Source organism: Chrysoperla carnea, chromosome 2 (genome assembly GCF_905475395.1).
Source record: "Chrysoperla carnea chromosome 2, inChrCarn1.1, whole genome shotgun sequence".
In the NCBI taxonomy this organism is placed as follows: Eukaryota; Metazoa; Arthropoda; class Insecta; order Neuroptera; family Chrysopidae; genus Chrysoperla; species Chrysoperla carnea.
In genome coordinates, this window is record NC_058338.1 from 40,105,572 (window position 1) to 40,126,569 (window position 20,998).

The 20,998-nt window shown below is 29.2% G+C and overlaps 2 protein-coding genes across 2 annotated transcripts; one reads left to right on the forward strand and one right to left on the reverse strand.

Annotated features, from left to right (window-relative positions):
- Positions 1 to 118: 118 nt before the first annotated feature.
- LOC123293595 (monocarboxylate transporter 2-like) lies at positions 119 to 7,881 on the reverse strand. The gene is made up of 8 exons (XM_044874467.1): positions 7,766 to 7,881; positions 7,528 to 7,654; positions 5,346 to 5,489; positions 4,132 to 4,425; positions 3,649 to 3,823; positions 2,779 to 3,071; positions 1,755 to 1,946; positions 119 to 258 (listed from the first exon to the last, which is right to left on the reverse strand). The coding sequence occupies exons 1-8, from the start codon at positions 7,859 to 7,861 to the stop codon at positions 119 to 121; spliced, it is 1,461 nt and encodes a 486-aa protein (XP_044730402.1). The 5' UTR covers positions 7,862 to 7,881.
- A 7,170-nt stretch (positions 7,882 to 15,051) lies between these two features.
- On the forward strand, positions 15,052 to 18,312 carry LOC123294274 (phenoloxidase-activating factor 2-like). The gene is made up of 3 exons (XM_044875400.1): positions 15,052 to 15,242; positions 16,107 to 16,479; positions 17,072 to 18,312. Exons 2-3 carry the CDS (start codon positions 16,178 to 16,180, stop codon positions 18,012 to 18,014), a joined length of 1,245 nt encoding a protein of 414 aa, XP_044731335.1. The 5' UTR covers positions 15,052 to 15,242; positions 16,107 to 16,177; the 3' UTR covers positions 18,015 to 18,312.
- The last annotated feature ends 2,686 nt before the right edge of the window (positions 18,313 to 20,998 follow it).

Here is a 20,998-nt window from a genome sequence, read left to right on the forward strand (position 1 = left end):
ACCAGTGTATATAAATGCGATCCAATTAATTGTAAATTATTTAAAATATTTTTTATTATTTAAATAATAATTACATAAACATGATCCAAACACAAATAAACAAATAATAAACTTGATGTCATCTTAAATCTGAAGATCTTCTGAATTTTCTCTTTGTATATATCATTTCAATAATCCATACTAAACATACAAAACCAGTAATACTTGCTAATAGTCCAACAATAAATGCATCGTTTTTCAACGATTTTATAGCGAAGACTAGAATAAAAAAGATAACTCAACAAATTACCAGAAGATTTATAATATTTTGGCAAATTATAAAAATCCGAACAAAATTTAAGAAATTTAAATTAACATAATTTAAGAAATTATGAGAAGAGATATTTAGTTAGAAAGTGGGTAATAGGCATCTTCTATATATTAAAAGAAAATGCAGCAACAGCTAGAACGTCTAAAAATAGCTATTCGTTGTGTGCGTAGTCATGGTAGGGATAATAAAATCGATGCCAGCGCTTTAAGTGAAAAATTTTGGAGATAAAGGAGGCTGTTATGACTAATTTGCAATTCTTTACATGTTAATGATATAGAAACTGTCAAATTAAAATGATTGAAAAACACTAATTAATTAAACTTAATGCATTAAAAATTGTGAAAATAAGAAATCAAATTGTACAAATATTATTTTTCAAATGTAAATTATCATAATTATTTATTTAAATTTGTGAAACAAGAATATTAAATTTTAAATGTAAGTTTTCAATGCAATCCATACAATTATATATGCATCCATACAATTCTATAATTAAAGTAGTGTATCGTTGTCATGGAAACGAAATTCACGCACGAAGCGAATAGTCCGAGACAGCGCCGGTCCTAGCCCCAAATCAAGGTAGAGCGAGATCGTTTTTCAGTGCCTTTTTTTTCAAAAAATTAACTGTATTTCAATAATCAATACTTAAAATGCGAAATTGTTTTTTCGCATTTGACATTTTGGCGCCTGGGGTCAATTGAGCGCCCGCTCCGCTTGCTCTACCCGCATAGGCCGGCGCTGGTCAGAGAACTGGTGAAAAATTTAAGGTAAGTTATTGAGGCACTATGGAAAATTGTGATTGTAATTGTCCTCCTAAATAAGATAGCCGAGGTCTGACTGAAGGGTAGCGGCAACCCTTGATTTTTTTTAAGGGAAACGTAATTTTTTCTGTTTATTTGATTTTCCGGGGAACTGCGATGTGGTTTATGAATTTTTTATAACAAAATATGTAATTTTGACCACATAGAGTTGGTTAGGTTCTAGCACGGGTTGATATTTTTGGTTAGTTTCAAGGCTGCATTAGTTTTAGTTTGCAGAAATTCGTTTTCTTCGAACTAAACGAATTTCTTCGAACTAAAACTTATAACGAAATTCGATTCCTGAATGCCGAATGCTTGGATGTATTTGTAATTATTTTTGTCGGAGTATTCTTGAGAATAGATTTTTTTAAACAAAGATTTTTTTAACCCCCGAACTAAAAAAAGGGTTATTATAAGTTTGACCGCTATGTGTGTATGTCTGTCTGCCTGTGGCATCGTAGTGCCTAAATTAACGAAGAGTGTTCTTAGCTATGTTTCAAATGCAAGTTTAGGGTTCCGTACACGAAAAAGTGGGGTGTTTTTAAAATTTTGTAAATTTCACTTGTTACAATAACATTTTTGCTGGAATATTTTTACAGGGATTTTATATAAAAAAAAAAACACTTTATCTTATTTAAACTTACCGATGGCTGATCCAATTACCATGTAAAATACACACATTATAATCATCAATAATCCAAAAGCGGCTGGAAAACGAGATGGAATGCATTGTTCAGCAATTGCCAAAGGTAACGCAACATGTATCCAACTTCGAAAGAAACCAATACTACTCAATAATATTTGAACGACTGTTAAATTATTTGTAAATGCTAAAACTAAAATATGAAAAAATTTATTATTTGAAATTTGTAACATTTTATAAAGTAATTTATTTTCTAATCACATCCATTTGAGCCATCCTTAAATAGGCAGTTATGAAATTCTATAAAAGTCCGGGAATAATCAGGGTGGTTTACCCTCGATGAAAGTATTTAAAAACTAGATTAAACATTGTTGAAACTTTTTGGCATTGAAAGATCTATGATGATATTTTTAAAGAATATTATGTTTGTTCGGCTTGATTTACATTAGTGTAAGGTTCAAACCACCCTACGAGTCTATAATACTCAAATTCATTGTGTTATTCGTCCTCTAATCTTGCAGTATAAGCCACTCATAATTTGAAATAGTTTCGATAGTTTGAAGGATTAACGGGAGCTCAGTCATCATGACTGAAAATTCGAGAACCCTATAAACCCTTTTATACGTCATTAAAAGTCTTAATTTGCAGTAATTATTATTTCGGGGGTCCCCATTAAGTCTTAATATGCAAAAAAATGATCTTTTTCATTTTGAGAGTTTTTTAGACCCTCGAAGGGAGGGGGGGCGCATAAAAGAAGTTATTAATAAAAATATCTTAAATTTTGGGATACTTGATCTTTTTTACTTTACGATTTATTTACTTTACGATCTTTTTTACTTTACGATTCTGATTTACTTTATGATTTAAACACCCTTCACCACAATGGCGCGGGGGTTAAAACTAGAAACTAGAAGCTTTAAACCATATAACAAAAAAAAAACGGATACACGCAGCATACAACTTTTTCGAAGGAAAAAGGTTCGTTTATTCTATTCTGACTGATGGCTTATTCATATTTTACTTACTGTAGCGTATAATTGTAGTCATTAAAATGCCAAACATAACACAATATCGATGTTTAATTTTGAAAAACACGTTGAACAATAGTTGAAGGATGCGAGAGACAAAATCCCCAATGGTCGATACTGACAATATAAGTGCAATTTGACTAATGTCAAAACTATGATGATATAAGAATAAAGGCACACAGCAAACGAAAGTTACATCAGCAACGACTGTTGCAGCTAAACCAACTATAACAATGCTTACTCTTATCTCCTTTAATATGCTTATATCCAAAGTTTTAGAAATTTTTCGCCTACAAAACAGTTTGAAAATTATAAAATGTTTTCATATAGTAGATGGTAGCTTTTTTCTTATTGTTATATAATTGCAATAATTACAAAGAAAATAAATAAGTCGTATCTTGATAGATACGAAGTGATTAGACTAATTAATGAACGATGTTTTCATGGAATTACTATATAATTCCTGTAATAAACTTTTTTTTCCTAAAAAAATTTGTAGATACTTTTATATTGTTATAAAATTTTCCATCCCGATCTAACTCTCTCAATATTGTATTGAATCGCGTTAGTGTGAAGTTAGGATCAATAAACCAATTTCTCAAGGCTACTTACACCATTTCCACTCTTCTTTTCTAATTTCGAAATAAAATCTTAAAAATCATCTAAAAATTGAAAAATATTATTTTCTCAAGAATTCACGGAAGAGTAAAAAAACCTAAGGCGTATAAAAGTTTATACAGTACTTCGAAGTATTAACGGAGCGTATTTGTTTCTGGTTACGCTCGGATCATATTTGTAGATGCGAGTTGAAAATTATTTTAGAGCATTTTATAATTTAGAATAAGCTAAGATTTAAAATTTAGGTACCATAAACTTAGCTGAGATTCTCTGTATTGTTGTATTTTAATGTCTAATGTTTTTTGGAAAATTTGGTTCTGGATTCTAGTTTCATCTTTGTTCACATTGAAAATTTTTGTATTTCTTGGAGTTGGCAAAGGTGTAACTATTGACGATCCAGCATTCACTGTTATATCTTCATTATCTAGAAAAATAAAATCGGAAAGTTAAATTAGAATTAAGCATCCTTTACTATAAACAAATTTTTCTTCAGAATAACAATGGTACTTTTGTTTTAAATAGATATACGCCATTTTCTTTTTTAATTATCTTTTTACGACCAACGTCTAAACGTAAAAGCTAAGTCTGCAGAGTAAAGTCCTATCTATGCCCGCCTTAGCATACTACAAAATAAGAGGGAACACATTATCCACATTATATTTGAACTACAGCGTGCTGACCATCTAGAAAATATTTTTACAATTATTAATAGAGAAATGCAAAAATATGTACCTGTAAATGGCTTTTGGATTGCTTCGTTTTCATATCGTAGACGTTTCACTAAGTGCCATTCTACAGGTTGCATTAATATCATAGCGACCATTGTGTGTAAACTCAAAGCTGCTAAAACCATCATGGTACCAAATTGTCCATAATATGATTTCATTTGTTGTATTATCATTGGAAACATAAAAGCAATTGCTGATATAATTGCTAAACATAAACTATTTATCATTCCCCGTTTTTTCGTAAAGTAATATGTAATGTTTGCAAATATAACTGGATTCATTAAGCCAAATCCAATACCTAAAAATATTAAAATTCATGTAATTTGGAAAACCTCGAAAAAAAATTCTGACACCTCGAATCTTTTCTGGTGTTTACGAACAACTTATAATTTGATTCTATTGTCTTGCAGGACCCAATATAGCTATTTAGCTGCTCCGGAAAAAATTATATTTGCCGTGCTTTACATTCATACCATATGCAGGGTATTAAATACATAGATTCCAATGGTGCTTTTTCTGTGTTTTATTTTATTTATTAGTTATAATGAATTTTTCCATACAATCCCAGTTTTCGGAACATCCCTGGTCTTATTGAGTCCCGATTATCGAGATTACTTTATATAATATTCACCCCCCCCCCTGGATCGGACACTGCTGTCTTGTTGATATTAGTTACCTCAGAAAACTAATAAGTCAGCCAAAAGTTTTTTATTTTGCTATTAGTTGGTTATCTACCCAGGCGTATGTACAGATGATTATTCTACTTCTAGTTATTCTACTTGGGTAGATAACCAACTAATAGCAAAATAAATAAGTTTTGGCTTACTTATTCTTAGTCGGCAGTTTCCTGAGGTAATTAATATCAACAAGATAGCATCAGCAGTACTAAAAAGTCCTAGTTGTTCTTGGGTCAATACCCAAGTCTGGTTTCTGATCTTCGCTCAAGCCTAAGTGCAAGTAAAATAAGTAGAAAAGTAAAAAGAAATCAGTATACCGCATTTTTATGGTAATTAGATTTTATCCGAAACGACCTATTTAATAATGATTACGTATACTAGTCAGTTTTTAGATTTATTTAGTTTGCCAAAACCGAGGTTTGAGTCAGTATATGTGCTTACTTACTATTCTGAATTTTCAGTCTTCTGAATTTATTTACCACTCACAATGAAGGAAATAAAATTAGTTTAGTTGAAAACTTTAATAAATAACAGTACCTACCTTGTAGACATCCATAAGTAAATCCTAGTTGATAAATATTTCCCACATAAATGTTGAGGAAACTTCCAGAACAATATATAAATGATCCAATAATTCCAACGCCTCGAGGTGGGTAGTCGGTTAATACTTTATTCGTAATTAAACCTAATTAAATTTGCAAATGTTAATTTGTTACATACAGCAATCATTTGTAATTAGTTAAGAGGCTTGAAAGTTATAGGCCAAAATTTGCCTCTGAAATTAATTTATCCATCCATTTTTTTCAGTACGAAAACGAAAGCTGGATGAACATCCAAGCAAAAAATTCGTGTTAGGAGATAAAAAAGGTAATGAAAAAATTGGGTGAATTATCAAAATAATTTTGGCCATTGGAAAGGGCTCCTAAAGGTACAACATAAATAAATAATTTTTATTGTCCTGTAAAATTTAATGCCAGAAAGTGTAGGGTACTTTTTCTAAGTGATATCACTATATGATAAATGATATCACTAAAAGTATATTTTACTTTCTTCATAAAAATTCATTCTTTAAAAGGATAAAATTGGAGATGAAAGTTTATATAAAACTCTGTAATTTTGGTGGTGAAAAGAGGATCATTATTTGTATGAAAATGCGTCATTTTTGAATTAACTACTTATTATTAACCGATTTTAAAAATTATTTCACCTATAATAAGTAACAATGCAGAGTTTCTGAGATATCGCAATATTTGGATCGATTTTAGTCCGTATCTCAAAAACTATTCGACCAGTCGTCAAATGGCTTTATCGAAATTGGAGATACAAAAACTTTATCGATTTTTTATTGCAATTTTTTTAAGGGGTACCCCTTTAAAAAAAAACGAGAAATTCGCAAAAAAAAAATTTTGTTTTGAAATTTGATGAAACTCAGCGGATAGGGGCATTTTTGATCCAAAATGTATAAAAATCAGGTTAATTTAATGATTGAACCTATAGAAAGTTACAATGTCAGCGAGTATCATGGGCAAAACTTCATTTTCAAAATAGTTAGAGTTCCCCACCAAAAAATTAAATCCATAAATTTGTGAACAAAAGGATGGATAAATGAGGGCTATAACGTGATAGTCTAAAAGAGAAATTGCCCAGCAAAGCGGGCCGGTATCTGCTAGTTTTACATAAATTAATAAATAAATAATTTATAAAAAATATTAGTGGTTGTTATTGCTAAATAATAAATAAAAAGTACAGTTGATTTAATTTTTAAAATTGTTTTTATTAATTTTATTTGTCAGAAGAAGTAAAATTGAAATGCAAAGAAGTTAAAAACTATAAGAAGTAAATTTTTTCGCATTTACTACATTTATGTTATAGGTATAAAATTAAAGGTTTAAAAAATGGAAAAGTATTCGTAATATATGGAAAATCAGCCGAAGTCAGTTTCTTGCCGAACTCATTGAATCTCTTCTTTCAATTTCGAACTATGTTCCGGCGATTATATGCTTGTTTTATTGTATTTATGGTTGCTTTTATATTTTCGTGTGTTTTAATTTATAAAATATCTATAATTTCAAGTTTGAATTTGTGTGTTAATCCAAATATGGAATACCATTAAGTTATCTAATAATGAGATGCCTTTATAGGACAAAAGGATCTGATTTGATTCTGTCGATTTGTCATATAATAAATTGTATTTAATTTTGAAATTATTTTCTTTATGCCAAAAAAACAAAAGTATTCCATATTTTGCTACTTTTCTCGAAGATAATATGCACTTTTTTAAGTTTGTTTTGAAAATTTAATTATAATATATACCAAAAATAAAAAATATTTTAACATAACTAATTTATTATGGAAGCAATATCTTATTTTGATACAATCACAAATTCATAAAATTTATTGATTATTTTGATTACAAATGTATACAGGGTGTCTTAAAATCAGCGAACGAAACAGAAAAAATGTACCAATTATCTCAAAACTATAATTCTAAACTGAAAAGTATTTTGGAGCTTTCCAATTAGACGAAGGCTTAAAGAGGTTTTAAATAGGTAACGATTATATCAAAGCCTCGTTAATTATCGTTTTTAATTTTAAGAATTTCACGTTTAATATTAGGAAAACAAGCAAATTTGTAGGAAAAAAGTATTTTATAATTTGTTCACTTTATAAGTTTTATATAAAGACGAAAAATATCCTAATATTAAATATGTTTAATAACTTACCAACAACGGATGAAAATATTCCAAATAAACTGTTAATGACCACTATAGCACTAATAGAATCTTGGCTGTCATTTAATATTTCAAGAAATATAATACCAAAATTTTGAGATAAAATTGTGTGACAAGCCTAAAAATTTTAAAAATTTTACTTTTGAATTGATCTTGTTATTTATTGTTATTTTTTTAAATTTCTATTATTGTTATTTATCAATTTTTTTTAAATTTCTGGTTTTCTTACAAGCATTACACACATTCCTATAGCAATCATATATCCCCAACCCCCATCGGGTGGTTCTAAAATGTATTCCATTTCGTTAATTTGTTTTTGTTGCATACTATGTTATGAATTAGAACTATTTCAACGCAATGAAAAATTTTCGGTATTTTTTTGGATGGGTAATACATTTTCATTTTATCAAAAAGTAAATATTTGATTTTTAAATTTTATTTCTTTTAAATGTCAAAATAATTAATATGCTTATTTTAGCAAATAATAATACAATGGATTTGTTATTTTTGAATTAACTTATGATTAACTCATGTGATTTAAGTACGCAAACTTAAAGAAGAATAACTAATCGGATTTGATTAAACAGGAACCAGCGAGTAAATTTTGTTTTAAAGGACCTTCGATCCAAGTTAAATCTTCTAAGAAATATCGATCTCTGTCCTATGACTATTGATTTTCTCCAAAAATATTATCATAAAAGTACATTTATAGATCTTAATAAATAAGAAATGTTGTACAAATATTTCAAAACCCTACTTTCTAGTCACAAACATTCCAAAAATTATATTTGCGTTATTAACAAACGATTCGTGAAAATTGCTAGAATATTATTGAATTCCTGGGAATATTCGATTAAAATAAGGGATATTTCTTTAAATCTAATCACATTATTTTCAAGGCTTTACAAGAACACGTAGATAATTGAGTCCCTGCTACACATATTTGAGTCAATTACGTATAACATATGAGTGACAAAGATGGCTACGTCCTAAACCGGATGTCTAGAGGACATCCTGGTTTGCAATAGCGGTTTCTGTGTATTTTGTTCGTATTTTTCTATTCGCTTAGATACAAAAACGTAATGTGCGTTATTCTATCGAAGTGTACAGCCTCGCCACCCATATGCTATGTCGTGTTAATATGGTAAACGCTTTTAAAAAAATATCAAGATTGAGGTATTTTGACTTATTGGTTTCCAAATTAAAATATAATCTTATATTAAACCCTAATAAACCAGAATTATGTAAAAATTATTTTTTCGTTATACTTTCAAATTTGATCTATGAATATTGCCTGAAAATATTGTTGGATTCCTGGGAATATTGGACTTCTTTAAATCGCCAATGTTTCGATCGTAATCACGTTATTTTCAAGATTCAAGAATTTATAAATGATAATTTCCAAGGATTAAAACAAATGCACCTCAAAAAAATGTCACGATTTTTTAAATAATTTACATCTCAGCACAAAACAGACACCATTTAATGAATCTTAATGAGTGTTCCATATTCATCTTGTACAGTTTACGTATTTAATTAGTGATCTAAAATATTCGCTAATCAGTATACTCAAACTCGTTTAGCATCCCGTATAATACAAGATAATTTACTATTACTATCATTAAATAAATTTTTTAAGATTTTGGAGGTAGGCGATTGACCTATCTATCCTCAACAGCCTCTAATTTGTCTCAAGCAACTCAAATGTCAGAGTCACACATTTCTTAGAGGATTAAAAAAATTAATTGCATTCTAAAATATATAGATACCTACAAAAACTTGACGAAAAACAGTATTGCAAACCTCCACCTATAACATCTATAACAATGAGACTGTGCAGTTTTGTGTAAAAGTACAACTCTTTTTTATAGTACAACTAATAATCTGGGATGCATAAGAAAATTGGGGAAAAGGAAACATCACCGATTTTAATGAAACTTTTTGTAGCGTATTAATAGAATCCGAAGAAACATGCAGCCAACTTAAACTAGTCAGAAATAGGCATTAGGCCCCAGTGGGGGGCATATATAGCCAAAGATATTTTGAAATGCTTAATTTGGCTTAAAATTGCCATCTAGTAGGTATTTTTATTTTTGGTCGCTGAATACGAATCCGATGTCAGATTACATGAATTCTGTCACGTATTAACGTATCTCAAAAAACGATCTATTTTGAAAGTTTCTAAAAGTATACAAAAAAAATTTGCTATTTTTGACCTGAAATTCCACTTTTTTTTCTACAGTCATGAGACAAATATTGGCCACACATTCAATACTCTTTCTCACTTTCTAAATAGTGGCAAATTTCATGAAAATATTACTTGGCCTATTCTCTATGTCTATGGTAGTAGCGTATCGGCGATTACCTTGACATTAGATAATGCATGCATTAACTAAATGCACAAAAAAATTTACAAATTAATTAGTCAAATTAAAATAAATTGTATTACCACAAATTAAAGGTGTCAAGAGTAACATTAAAATTTAAAATACGTGTATTATTTAATATCTAAACCTTGCCATTAAAATTTATGTTAGGGAATTCCTATGCTTAATAATATTACACTGTATGATTCCGGATCTTTCGTCGATTAAAGTCTTATGAAATATTAAATAAGATTTTGTGGACTTTATCTCTCTATTACAAAATTTAATCAGTATAATTATTAAAATACTTTTAATAATCCAATAAAAACTTGCAAAACCAAAAATTAGACCTGTACAATTTTGGAACAAGAAATTTTGTTTTGTAAGAAAGTGAAAAAATAAGCCTCTTGTTTTCATTTTTAGAATTGCCATTTGACAGGAATTTGAATTGACAGCAAACACGTGTCAATTTTACTTACATTAGGGACGAAAACAATCGAAAAGAGAAGTACTTTATAATTTAAAAATTTTTAAACAAATCTTAAAATAAATCCTTTGTGACAAATTTGCAACTTTTACGTTTATAGTGTACTATTTTTATACTATGTATATATGAAATATATCAAGGTGTACCAAGTTTAGTCCCAAGTTTTTAACGCTTAAAAATATTAATGCTACAAACAAAATTTTGGTATAGGTGTTTATAAAATCGCATAGTTCGTCCATTTACGGTTGTCTGTTTGTAAACACGATTACTCAATAACGACAAATATCCCACATCTAAGTGTCTCTGTATTGGTGAAATAATTTGATAAATATGTTTTTTTTTTCTTTATAAATAACGACAACAAAATATTTTCAAATCTAAAAATATCAGAGATGGCAAAACTAAAAAATTCTTATTTCTTTCTTTCTACCAAACCTTGGGTTACGAAGAACAATGCTACAGATGAGGCTTCGATCACACGATCTGATAATCTTGAAAATTAGTGCCAATCTTTTTTATACAATAGTCAAATGCTTGTATCGGTTTATAAGACGATTTTAGGCGTTGTTACCTGCCGATCCATTAGCTTTTAATGTTAAATTTTTCCATAGTTCTTCTTAAGTTGATGTGTCAGTAAACACTAATGTCGTAAAGTAATCTAGTTCGTATTTTGTAATCATCTATTCTGCGTTTCAAAAACATAAACGTGTAATTAATTATTATTTTACTAACTTGACCTCGTTAAAACAATACAAGAATAAAAAAAATCTAATCACGTCTACTTAAAATAATTCAATAAATAATTTCATAAATAAAATTTCCCAAAACTAAATAACTTAATAATTAAAGTTACAACATAGTAGTTACGAGTCTGTCCGTCGATACGAATCAATATTAAAAATTATTGTTATTAAAATGTAGACACTTTTATGGTTATTTATTTAAATAATTTAAAAAAGTGAAAGTGTCAATATTAAAAAATATATTATTTTTGAGAATATTTTTTGATGTTAAACTCGTGATAACAACTCGTTTTATTTAGCCATTATTTGAAATTTCTTAGTTTTACCTTAAAAAATGAATAATTACGTAAATTACTTTTCAATATTCAAGTTTTATCTAATTTTTAAAATACGTCTATCAATAATTTTTCAAAAGATTATTCAAATTATTTTTGTATTTCAAACATTGCATTATTTTTTGATCCACAAAAAAGGGCCATGTCAATGAAGCTACCGCTGTCAAATTTGCAAAAATTGTGCTTTCAATACACTCTCAAAAGCGTTAGTGCCCTTAAAAAATAGTATTTAGTTAATTTTTAAGCTTTGATCATTCGTTATACTTCTCTCTCTCCTTTTAATAGATTTAAAAACTATCATAAAAAATGAAATCTTATTAATTAATTTTGACTTGTTTACTTAATTCTGATTTGTTGATTTGAGAAATAAATTTAAAAAAATACTTTTCATTTACGGTCTTTTATTGCGGTAAGAAACAAAAATAATTTTTTCCTTATTTATATAAGAATGTTTATGAAATTGAAATTCTCATTTTTTATTTTGTGGATATTGTAATCTGAACACTTTTTATATATACCTAGTGTTCAGTTTACATCTTGGCATAGGCCTATCACGAGTATGACAGAATACATGCGTTAAGATAGAGGTGTTATAAACATGTGTTGAAGGTTCGATACGCGTTGAGTTAGTTGTAAGACGTTTGGAGTTGTAAGACATACTTTTTCAATTTCATGTAACATCTATAATACCACTTACTTAGATGCATTGCTTAAAGCATGTACTTTGTCATACTCGTGGTACGTCTATGCCTAGATGTAAGCTGAACGATTAGTATAAATTGTAATCTGAGCTTTTATATTTACCTAGAAACTGGGTTTATCAGAATAGATGATCAATAATCTAGACGACGATAGGATACTTCGAAACAAAAATTTTAGTATGAGGAAATAAGATGTAGCTCGAAACGCTCCTTTTCGGAGCTACAGACTTAAGAAACTTTGTATACCGCGTCTCTATAATTAAGATTTATTCGACTCTCTTAATTAGACACTCTGAACTATTCTCTTTAATTAAGATTTATTGTACTTACCTATTATTTGTCTTTTTGCCATTGATATCTTTATATGATAATTCTTCTATGCTTGCGTATGTGGTTGAACTTCTAAACAGCTAGACCGATTTTGATGAAATTTTGTGTGTGTTCAAGTGGATTCCGATTTACAATTCGGTCATTAAAAAATTAGGGTTCCGCACCAAAAAAATTAAACCCATGAAATTGTATTCAAAAGGAGAGAAAGTGAGGGCAGGGAAACTGAAGGCTATAGTGTGCTAGTCTGAGCCACATCAACGCTTGACCGGGTAGCTATTAATATAATATATATTTATAGCGTGTTCACAAAATAAGTTCGATACGCATAGATAACATGAAAAATGAGACCACCAAATCATGAAGGTTTTTCGCAAATTCGCAAATTCGCAAATTCTAAACCTATCGTTTTTAGGGCAATTATATCTAACCTCTAAAACAGAAAAATCTGATCAGAAGTCCTTAAAACATGGAATATTGAGAATTATTCCTAAAAAATATTTGTTCAAACATTCGAAAAATTTTCACATTTACTTTCAGCTTATATGGTCGAATTGGTAGGACACTTCGGATGAATCCAAGAGACCCGGGTTTGATTCCTGGTGTATGTGCATTTTTTCAACTCTCTTTCTATATTTAAATGTTGTTTAAAAATACATTTTACAAGAGTAATTGAGTAAGATATTATTCAAGTAATTATTATACCAAGTTTATTTGGCTCATAATAATCAACTATGAAAAAATATAATATCAATGATAGTTATAAACAATTTATAATTACCTACAATAAACAAATGAAATTAGAATGATTTAATAATTTAGTCATTATAAGTCAACATAATTTTATGAAGAAGCCGTATCCGTAACTGGGAACGTGATTTACAGAATCATTACTTAATTTTTTTGTTAGGTAATATTGTAAAAAGAGAAAAATTATTTAAATATTAGAAGTTGAAATGATTTACCATTATTTAGGTCAAAATTAATTCTTAGTAAATTAATAGAAGTTTACAAATCTTCAATAGTCGGAAATTTTGAAAATGTGTCTTGCTTTTGCATGTTCCTAGAAGAATACGTTACACAACGGTGAAAGGGTGTAAAACATTTTGTATATTTTTATTTTGTGTGTTTACTCACTCATCGAACGTTTTTTGGAAAGCTTGACTTATAGCTTTCTTTCGTACAAAAAGGCTTTCCCGCACTCGAAATCATACTATTTTTAATGGTGGGAGCGCTGTGGAAGGACACACAGAAAGTACATAAACAGAAAAAAAAAGACAGGACGAATCATTTTAGTAAAAAGACAAAGTAATGATTTAGGAACAAAATGAGATTATGTTTTTACATTTTGAGTTTTTTATCGTAAGTTTGAGGGTCAATAAAGGTTTAAGTTATGTATACAGACGGTGGGGCTCCTTTTTTTCTCTTTGCACCGGAGCCCTTGTCCACCTAGCTACGCCACTGGGTGATAACCATTGTAGGTAATGTTAGCCCCACCCTCTTTATATATAACTTAAACTTATATTGACCGATTTACCCTCAAACATATAGCTAGAGATAAGAAAAGAATACACTTGAACTTATTCCTAGTAGGAATAAGTCGTCGTTATGAGGGGTAGAATAGGCTATATATGTTTATAATGAAGAAAAACGGGAATTAACAAACAACGATGCACATGGAAATTAAAAATATTTATTATAAAGATGAGAACAGACGTAAAAAAACAAATTTTCAATAAAATTGTCGGTCAAATTCACAATTTCTTGCGATGATAATGAATCTTGATTGACGAACCCTCTATGGTGTGGTTTACCAAATGATTATGAATATTATTATTTCTCTTTTTTTGTAGCTACCAAGGTTTTTTTACTCGGCTTGAGGCAACCGGAATTTATTGGTTTTTTTTTCTTAATTTGAGTAATATAAACAATCCTGTTACGATAATTTAAAAAAAATAGGATGCTGTACCACGAATACAATGGTGGATTCAGAAGTAGAAATGGTGCAGGAGAATATCACTGATTAATGTTAATTAATCTGCCAAACGTGAAATTTATGTTTCAAGCTAATTTGATTTTTTAATACATTTTTTCTCAATATTTCTTCGCTCCCATTTTATTATCATCCACTGATTATGAGGGCTGTAAATAATGAAAACATTTTCTATTTATTAAGTGGAATTTTTGCTGATATACCTAATAACTGTATTATATGTTTCAGGTCTTTTTTAAGGGTTGAGAAGTGAAGATGCGCTACTCTTATATAATTTAAGACTCGAAGTGTTGTCATTGCAATGGGAAATGGAGACTGAAAATAGACATGAAACCGAGTATTATATCTATGTAATAAAAATAAAAACTGCCCTGGAGCGTGGAAACTACATCATGTCACACACATTTTTTAAGAATAATTTAAAAATTTAAAATGTTAAAGGTTTTAGAAAAGTTTTATCAGACTTCAGTTCATTTTTTTTCATGTACGGTGATAAATATTAATTTTTTGAGTAAAATATAATTTCTTCATGGTTCTAGGCTTAGTTGGTACACAACCACGGACATTTCCGCCACACTTGATCGATGTTATCTTTATGTTAGACAATCTAAAATTTACTAACACAGTAGTAATTTTATATTTGAATATGAATGTAATTTGTTTGTGTTATCAACTGAGATCAATAGTAAATAAGAATTAAAATAATTATATTTAAATTGAAATTTTTTTAAAACAAGTGTTAATCATATGCATGGTATGTACCTTCTCATTAACATTTATTATCAATTTAGAAAAAATAAAAAAACCACTTTTTTTCAACAGTTTTAATTGCACAATTATCGGACGTGACAAAATCCCGTGTCGTATTTATTAGAAAAGTAGAATAGCATTTGGCTTTCCGAGTAATTTTTCATAATTGAAAAACCTAATTAAAAATTTTATGGCACAAATACATTGTAGCTGAACTTGGTCTACTACCTTCTTAGAAATAAGTACATGAACGTAAAACATATTAAACATATTAAGTTCTATTTTTAATAAAGAAGTTTGACACAATCGACGTTTGAGGCAGTATATGCGTTTCTATAGCCATAAAAAGCACAAATATGAATTAACAACAAACTTGGATTGTTAGCCTCGACCAAATCTCGGAAAAGCGATGGTCTGTCAATCCTTAGTTTGCACATCCATTGTCCAAGCCTTTATCAAGGCTTATAAATCAAGCCTTGGTTGGCCGAGGGTTCGCAAGCGAACTATGCTTGATTTACCAGCATGATGGTCAAGGCTGGCAAACTAAGGTTTAGACAAGGTTAATGAACTGAGTTAGTTGTTAATTCATATTTATGTTTATGCTATGATAGCTGCAGATATAATGGATATGTGAGCAAAGTAATAAAACTGTAAAGGCTCCCAAACCAAGAGTTGGCACACTATTTTTGGGATAACCTGGGTTGCTTTAAGGGGATTTTCTGGTCTAGAAGCCTAAATTGTAGGCATTTTTCAATATAAGATTATAAAAAAATGAAAAACATATTTGTTTGCCATTTTTCATATGATATTTATTGACATTTAAAAATATAATTAAAAAAAAAAAAATTAAAAACTCTTCGAATTACAGGTCGGTGAAGTGGTTGCTACAAAACGCAGCATTCTGGTTGACACGATTCCAGCTCCTTTTTTCTTCAGAAAATGAAAACGTTAATATTCTTATATTTAACAATTAATGTTATGTTATTAACATATGAAGGAAACTGTCAAATTTTAATTTCTTCGCGGGACAGGCAAGAAGTAAAAAAATCGCAATCACAAGTATCTTTGTCTGAATATCAAGAACAAACATTAGAAGATTTAATTGATTCAGTTTTTGATATAAATCAAGAATCACAACAATCTGAAACTATTTATTTGAATAAAACTTCAAATGAACAAAAATCTTCTAATCAAATAGAAAATTGTAAATGTGTACCACGTAATCATTGTAAAATTGAACAGTAAGTAAAAAAATCTTTAAAAAAATCAGTTAAAAGCTATCGAATTTTTAATGTGGACAATATTAAAGAAGTCCGCTATCGCGGCTAGAAATGTAGCGAGGCAAGTCAAAGAGTCAGTAACGGGCAAGTTTGGTTTGCCTAACTTTCGCAAGCCTAGTTTGCGCCGCACTAGATCTATGGTAGGAAAAACGAACATACACACGCCAAAGAAATTTTCAAATTTGGTAGTGATTCCGAAATCCTGTGGTATTGCTACACGGAGTTGCCGAAGTTCGGCTTGCCAAATTTGGGTGTAACTAAGGAAATCTATAGCATTGCTGAAGTTCGGCATACAATTAGAAATGAAAGTGGGGGTTGTCCTACACATCACGAATATACTTTTTAGATAGCTTTTAACTCTAAGAGCTTTTCTTTTTTTTGTGAAATATTTTACAAAAACCTTATTAAAGTTGTTCAGCCATCTCGTTATATGTGTATCATTCCGCATTTCAAGATATTTCGAGATTACATTTATATTTTAAGTGCGATCTTTAGGAAACACTGTTTACGAGTAAACTCTTTGATATAATGAATTTTTTTTTAATTGCTTCAGAATAAGAACCGGCTCTTGTACTAGTAACGATGTTTTATGCTGTATCGAAACTATTCATACAACAACGCCAAGAGTTTCACCAAGTCCACAGTTTATTTCTGGTGGGTGTGGGATAAGACAGCCTGAAGGTGTTGGTTTTCGTGTAGCTAGTAAAAAAAATGAAGCATTTTTCGGTGAATTTCCATGGATGGTTGCTATTTTGTTTGAAACTACTCTTGAGGGCAATCATAAATTTAATATTTATCAATGTGGAGGATCATTAATTCATCCAAAAGTTGTATTGACTGCTGCGCATTGTGTCAACAATCAAACTAATCATAAATCGTTAAAGATACGCGCTGGAGAATGGGATACTCAAACTGTGAATGAATTATTTTCACATCAAGATCGTAAAGTTGCTTCTGTCCAAATCCACGAAGAATTTGTTAATGGACGATTATATAATGATATAGCACTATTATTTTTAGAAACGCCTGTGGAAATTTCTGAAAACGTTGATGTTGTATGTTTACCCCCAAAAAATGTACAAATTGATTTGTCAAAAAAATGTATTGCTACTGGATGGGGTAAAGATGCATTCGGTCAAGAAGGCCAGTTTCAAGTGATTTTGAAAAAAATTGAATTACCTTATGTACCACGGAAAGAGTGTATAGAATCGTTACAAAAAACACGTTTGGGTAAAACTTATAAATTACACGAGAGTTTTCTATGTGCCGGTGGTGAACCAGGAAAAGATACTTGTAAAGGTGATGGCGGCAGTCCTTTAGTATGCCCAATTCGTAATAAAGCAAATCAATATCAACAAGTTGGCATCGTGTCCTGGGGTATTGGATGTGGGGAAATCAATACCCCAGGGGTTTATGTGAACATACCATATCTGAGAGATTGGATCGATGAAAAAATGCTGGCTAACAATCTTAATCAAAGTACTTACATATCTTAGCAAAAAAGAACAATATACAATTGTTTGATATACTTGTTGTTGTGGAAAGCCAAAAATTAGTTGTTTCATAATAATTTATAATTAAAAAGTTCCAAAAACTAATCAAAAAGTTTGATGTAGTTTTAACGTTGCTCACAAAACTTTTACGAAAACTTTGTATCACAAAGAGATAAGATAACATTTTTACATAAATCTATATGTTACTTACCATATACAAAGTAAATAGGTAAAGTATAGAAATTATGAAAAAATAATTATCGGATTTTCGCCAATTTATTTACGTAAATTTTGAAATTCACAACAACCAAGTTATTTCTTTAGGAATCATATTAAATTATGAACAAGTAATATAAAAAGCTAATTATTTACTAAGTTTGAACAATAAGGACAATAAACGAATTAGACGAAAAATAAAAGCTTTTAAAAAGTAGTGTAATAATTTATTTATTCTTTTAATAATAGTTCTGTAGACATTTTTTCTGTATTATTTTATAATAAATCATATAAGAATTTTAAACATTACTTTTTAGAATATTTAGAAACATTACATAAAAAAAATTCCAAATTGGAAACAGGAAAATATTATTTATTCCAGCATGGAGGAAAATATTTCTTTTATGTTAATTTATTCAATTTGGGAGCTATTTCCTAGAATTCCTGCCTTTTCACAAACCAAACGTTGAAACTTTTCTAATAAAATTAACTCAAGATTATTAAAATTTCTGATAATTCTGAATAACGATCAGACAGGCGTTCATGTTAATTAATTTGAAACAACAAGGACTCTCCGCACGATTAGATAGCCTGTGAAACTTTTTCAAACCATTTTCTGTGAAAACCCACAGATTTGTCGGATCTTTCTGGTCAAAAGCTCTCACAGCTTTAACATACAAACTAACAACACAACACAATATAATACAACAAGTGTGAAAACATTGGATAAGTATGCATGACTATGATCAGCAGTGAGTGTTACACACACGGTAGCGGTGTATTTTGGTCAGAATGATCCGAAGAATATTTTGGTCAGAATTTAATTACAGCTACTTTTAGTTTTTACTGCATAAAATAATTGTAGTATTAGTTTAAAAAAGACATACTCTTGAATTAGTAGTCAACCCAATATGTAAGTACATTACGTTTGGTTTTATTAGTATATTTATTATGACATAACATACAAATTGCATTATACTTACTTTAAATTATCTTTGTTTTCTTTAACTTCTGATAACTTTCACAACAAATACAAATTGACAATTATAAAAAGATTTATGCATTTTCTTAAAATTCATGGCAACTTGATCGATTGAAAAAGTTTTAGTTTCCTAGGTAACATAGATGTCGGTTTTTCGTGCCTGTTGCAGTTGTTTTTTTGGTTTTAACTTCCAACCAGCAAACAAATATCGTGCGATAGGTAACATAGTTCCAAAACTCTGTGACTCTTATTAACAAAAATCGATCATAATGCGCATAATATAATAAATAGCTGGCTGGCATTTGATCTATGACATGTTATACAATACTTTTCTACTGAAAAATGAGAAAGTTATCTAATAATAATAGTAGGTATTATTTTTGTAGGTATTCATATTTATATTCATAATCATAATATATAATGTAATATAATGGATGACATTGAATCGAACCCTACTTCTTTTAATAGTTTTAAATAAATAAATAATAGATAAAAAAATACAATCGCTGAAAAAACACATTCACTCTCATCCGCAGTAACAACACCGTGTTTATTATTAAATATAATAATAAATTTCATCTTATACTACTTAGTTGTAGCCGTTCGTCACATAAGTGGCTAAAAAATAACTAATTTCATTATTATGAAATAAGATATTTATCGTGTTATACAACAATCAAGTGATGTTAACAATTAATTCGGTTATAATGATTATATGTTTAATCGATGAAATGTGATTTTATTAATTTTTATATTAGTAAGAATAATTTGGGTTTTTTTTTTTTTTTTAATTCCTAAGTATAAATTAATTTATAAAATAATGGAATAATATTATCTTTAAATTGTGTTTAATCACATTGTGAGATTTAATTATACACGTGTGCGGAAAAATTGTGTTTTATATCAGTGGTGTAGTGAATTTTCTTGTTAGAGAAGGATAAAGTTTTCAGTTTATTTTAATCCCGTCTAACCACAAGCCAGCATAAAAGTGGTTAAATATTAAAATAAAAAATGTTTAATAAAATAATGAACGAGAAAAGTGCCATTAAGAGAATGAATACATCTATTTAACGACTAACATAATATGAAGGAAAACCGTCTATGCTAGAGGCATAAACTATGAGAACACATCATACAAGGAAATTTTTACGAAAGTGCCGTGTACCTATATTGTACTGCGCATTATAATTTCTTTTAAGTATTTCGTAGAAGAAATTATGATGCGCAGTACCTATACACTTCAAGAATTTCTTGAAAGAATTGCGATTAATCATTTCGTATAAGAAATTCTTATAAAATGACTTCTCAGCCTATAGAAGAAGGGCGGCCTTTGGTATAGTTTAGCACGGAGCACTGATTGTGTTAATGACGTGTTATCTATATTTAATATGCAAATAGCGCACTTTTCTCAACACCAATTACTTTTGGTTCCATTAATAAGAACATTTTGGGAAAATTTATTCTGGCCTCTATTTATTGATTTTTGAACCAAACTGGGTTCAATTTTAGCTTTATACTCTTGAGCTTTGAAAAATGGGAAATAGAAATCATAAAAAAAATGTTTTTTGGAGTATCTCATTTAAATAGTTCAATTATTTTTAGAAGGGAATGGGAAAATGTAATTATACCGAAAACTCAAGTCAAAATAAATGAAATGTACCCTTGATACTCTTTTTGACGGAGAGTTATTGTATTAAGTTTGTCACCACAATTTTTTCCGTTTATTTTTTGAACATACAACATTTTTGTACGAAATATTCAAATAACGTTTAATAAGAACATTGATGAA

Bases quoted from the DNA above. Each gene is read 5' to 3' on its own strand.
- LOC123294274 (XM_044875400.1), top strand. From the start codon at position 16,178: ATGAAAACGTTAATATTCTTATATTTAACAATTAATGTTATGTTATTA. The intron at 16,480-17,071 runs GTAAGTAAAAAA...TAATTGCTTCAG, and splicing joins AATCATTGTAAAATTGAACA to AATAAGAACCGGCTCTTGTA.
- LOC123293595 (XM_044874467.1), bottom strand. From the start codon at position 7,861: ATGCAACAAAAACAAATTAACGAAATGGAATACATTTTAGAACCACCC. The intron at 3,072-3,648 runs GTACCTAAATTT...ACTGTTTTGTAG, and splicing joins GAATCTCAGCTAAGTTTATG to GCGAAAAATTTCTAAAACTT. The intron at 1,947-2,778 runs GTAAGTAAAATA...TTCATATTTTAG, and splicing joins GACTACAATTATACGCTACA to TTTTAGCATTTACAAATAAT.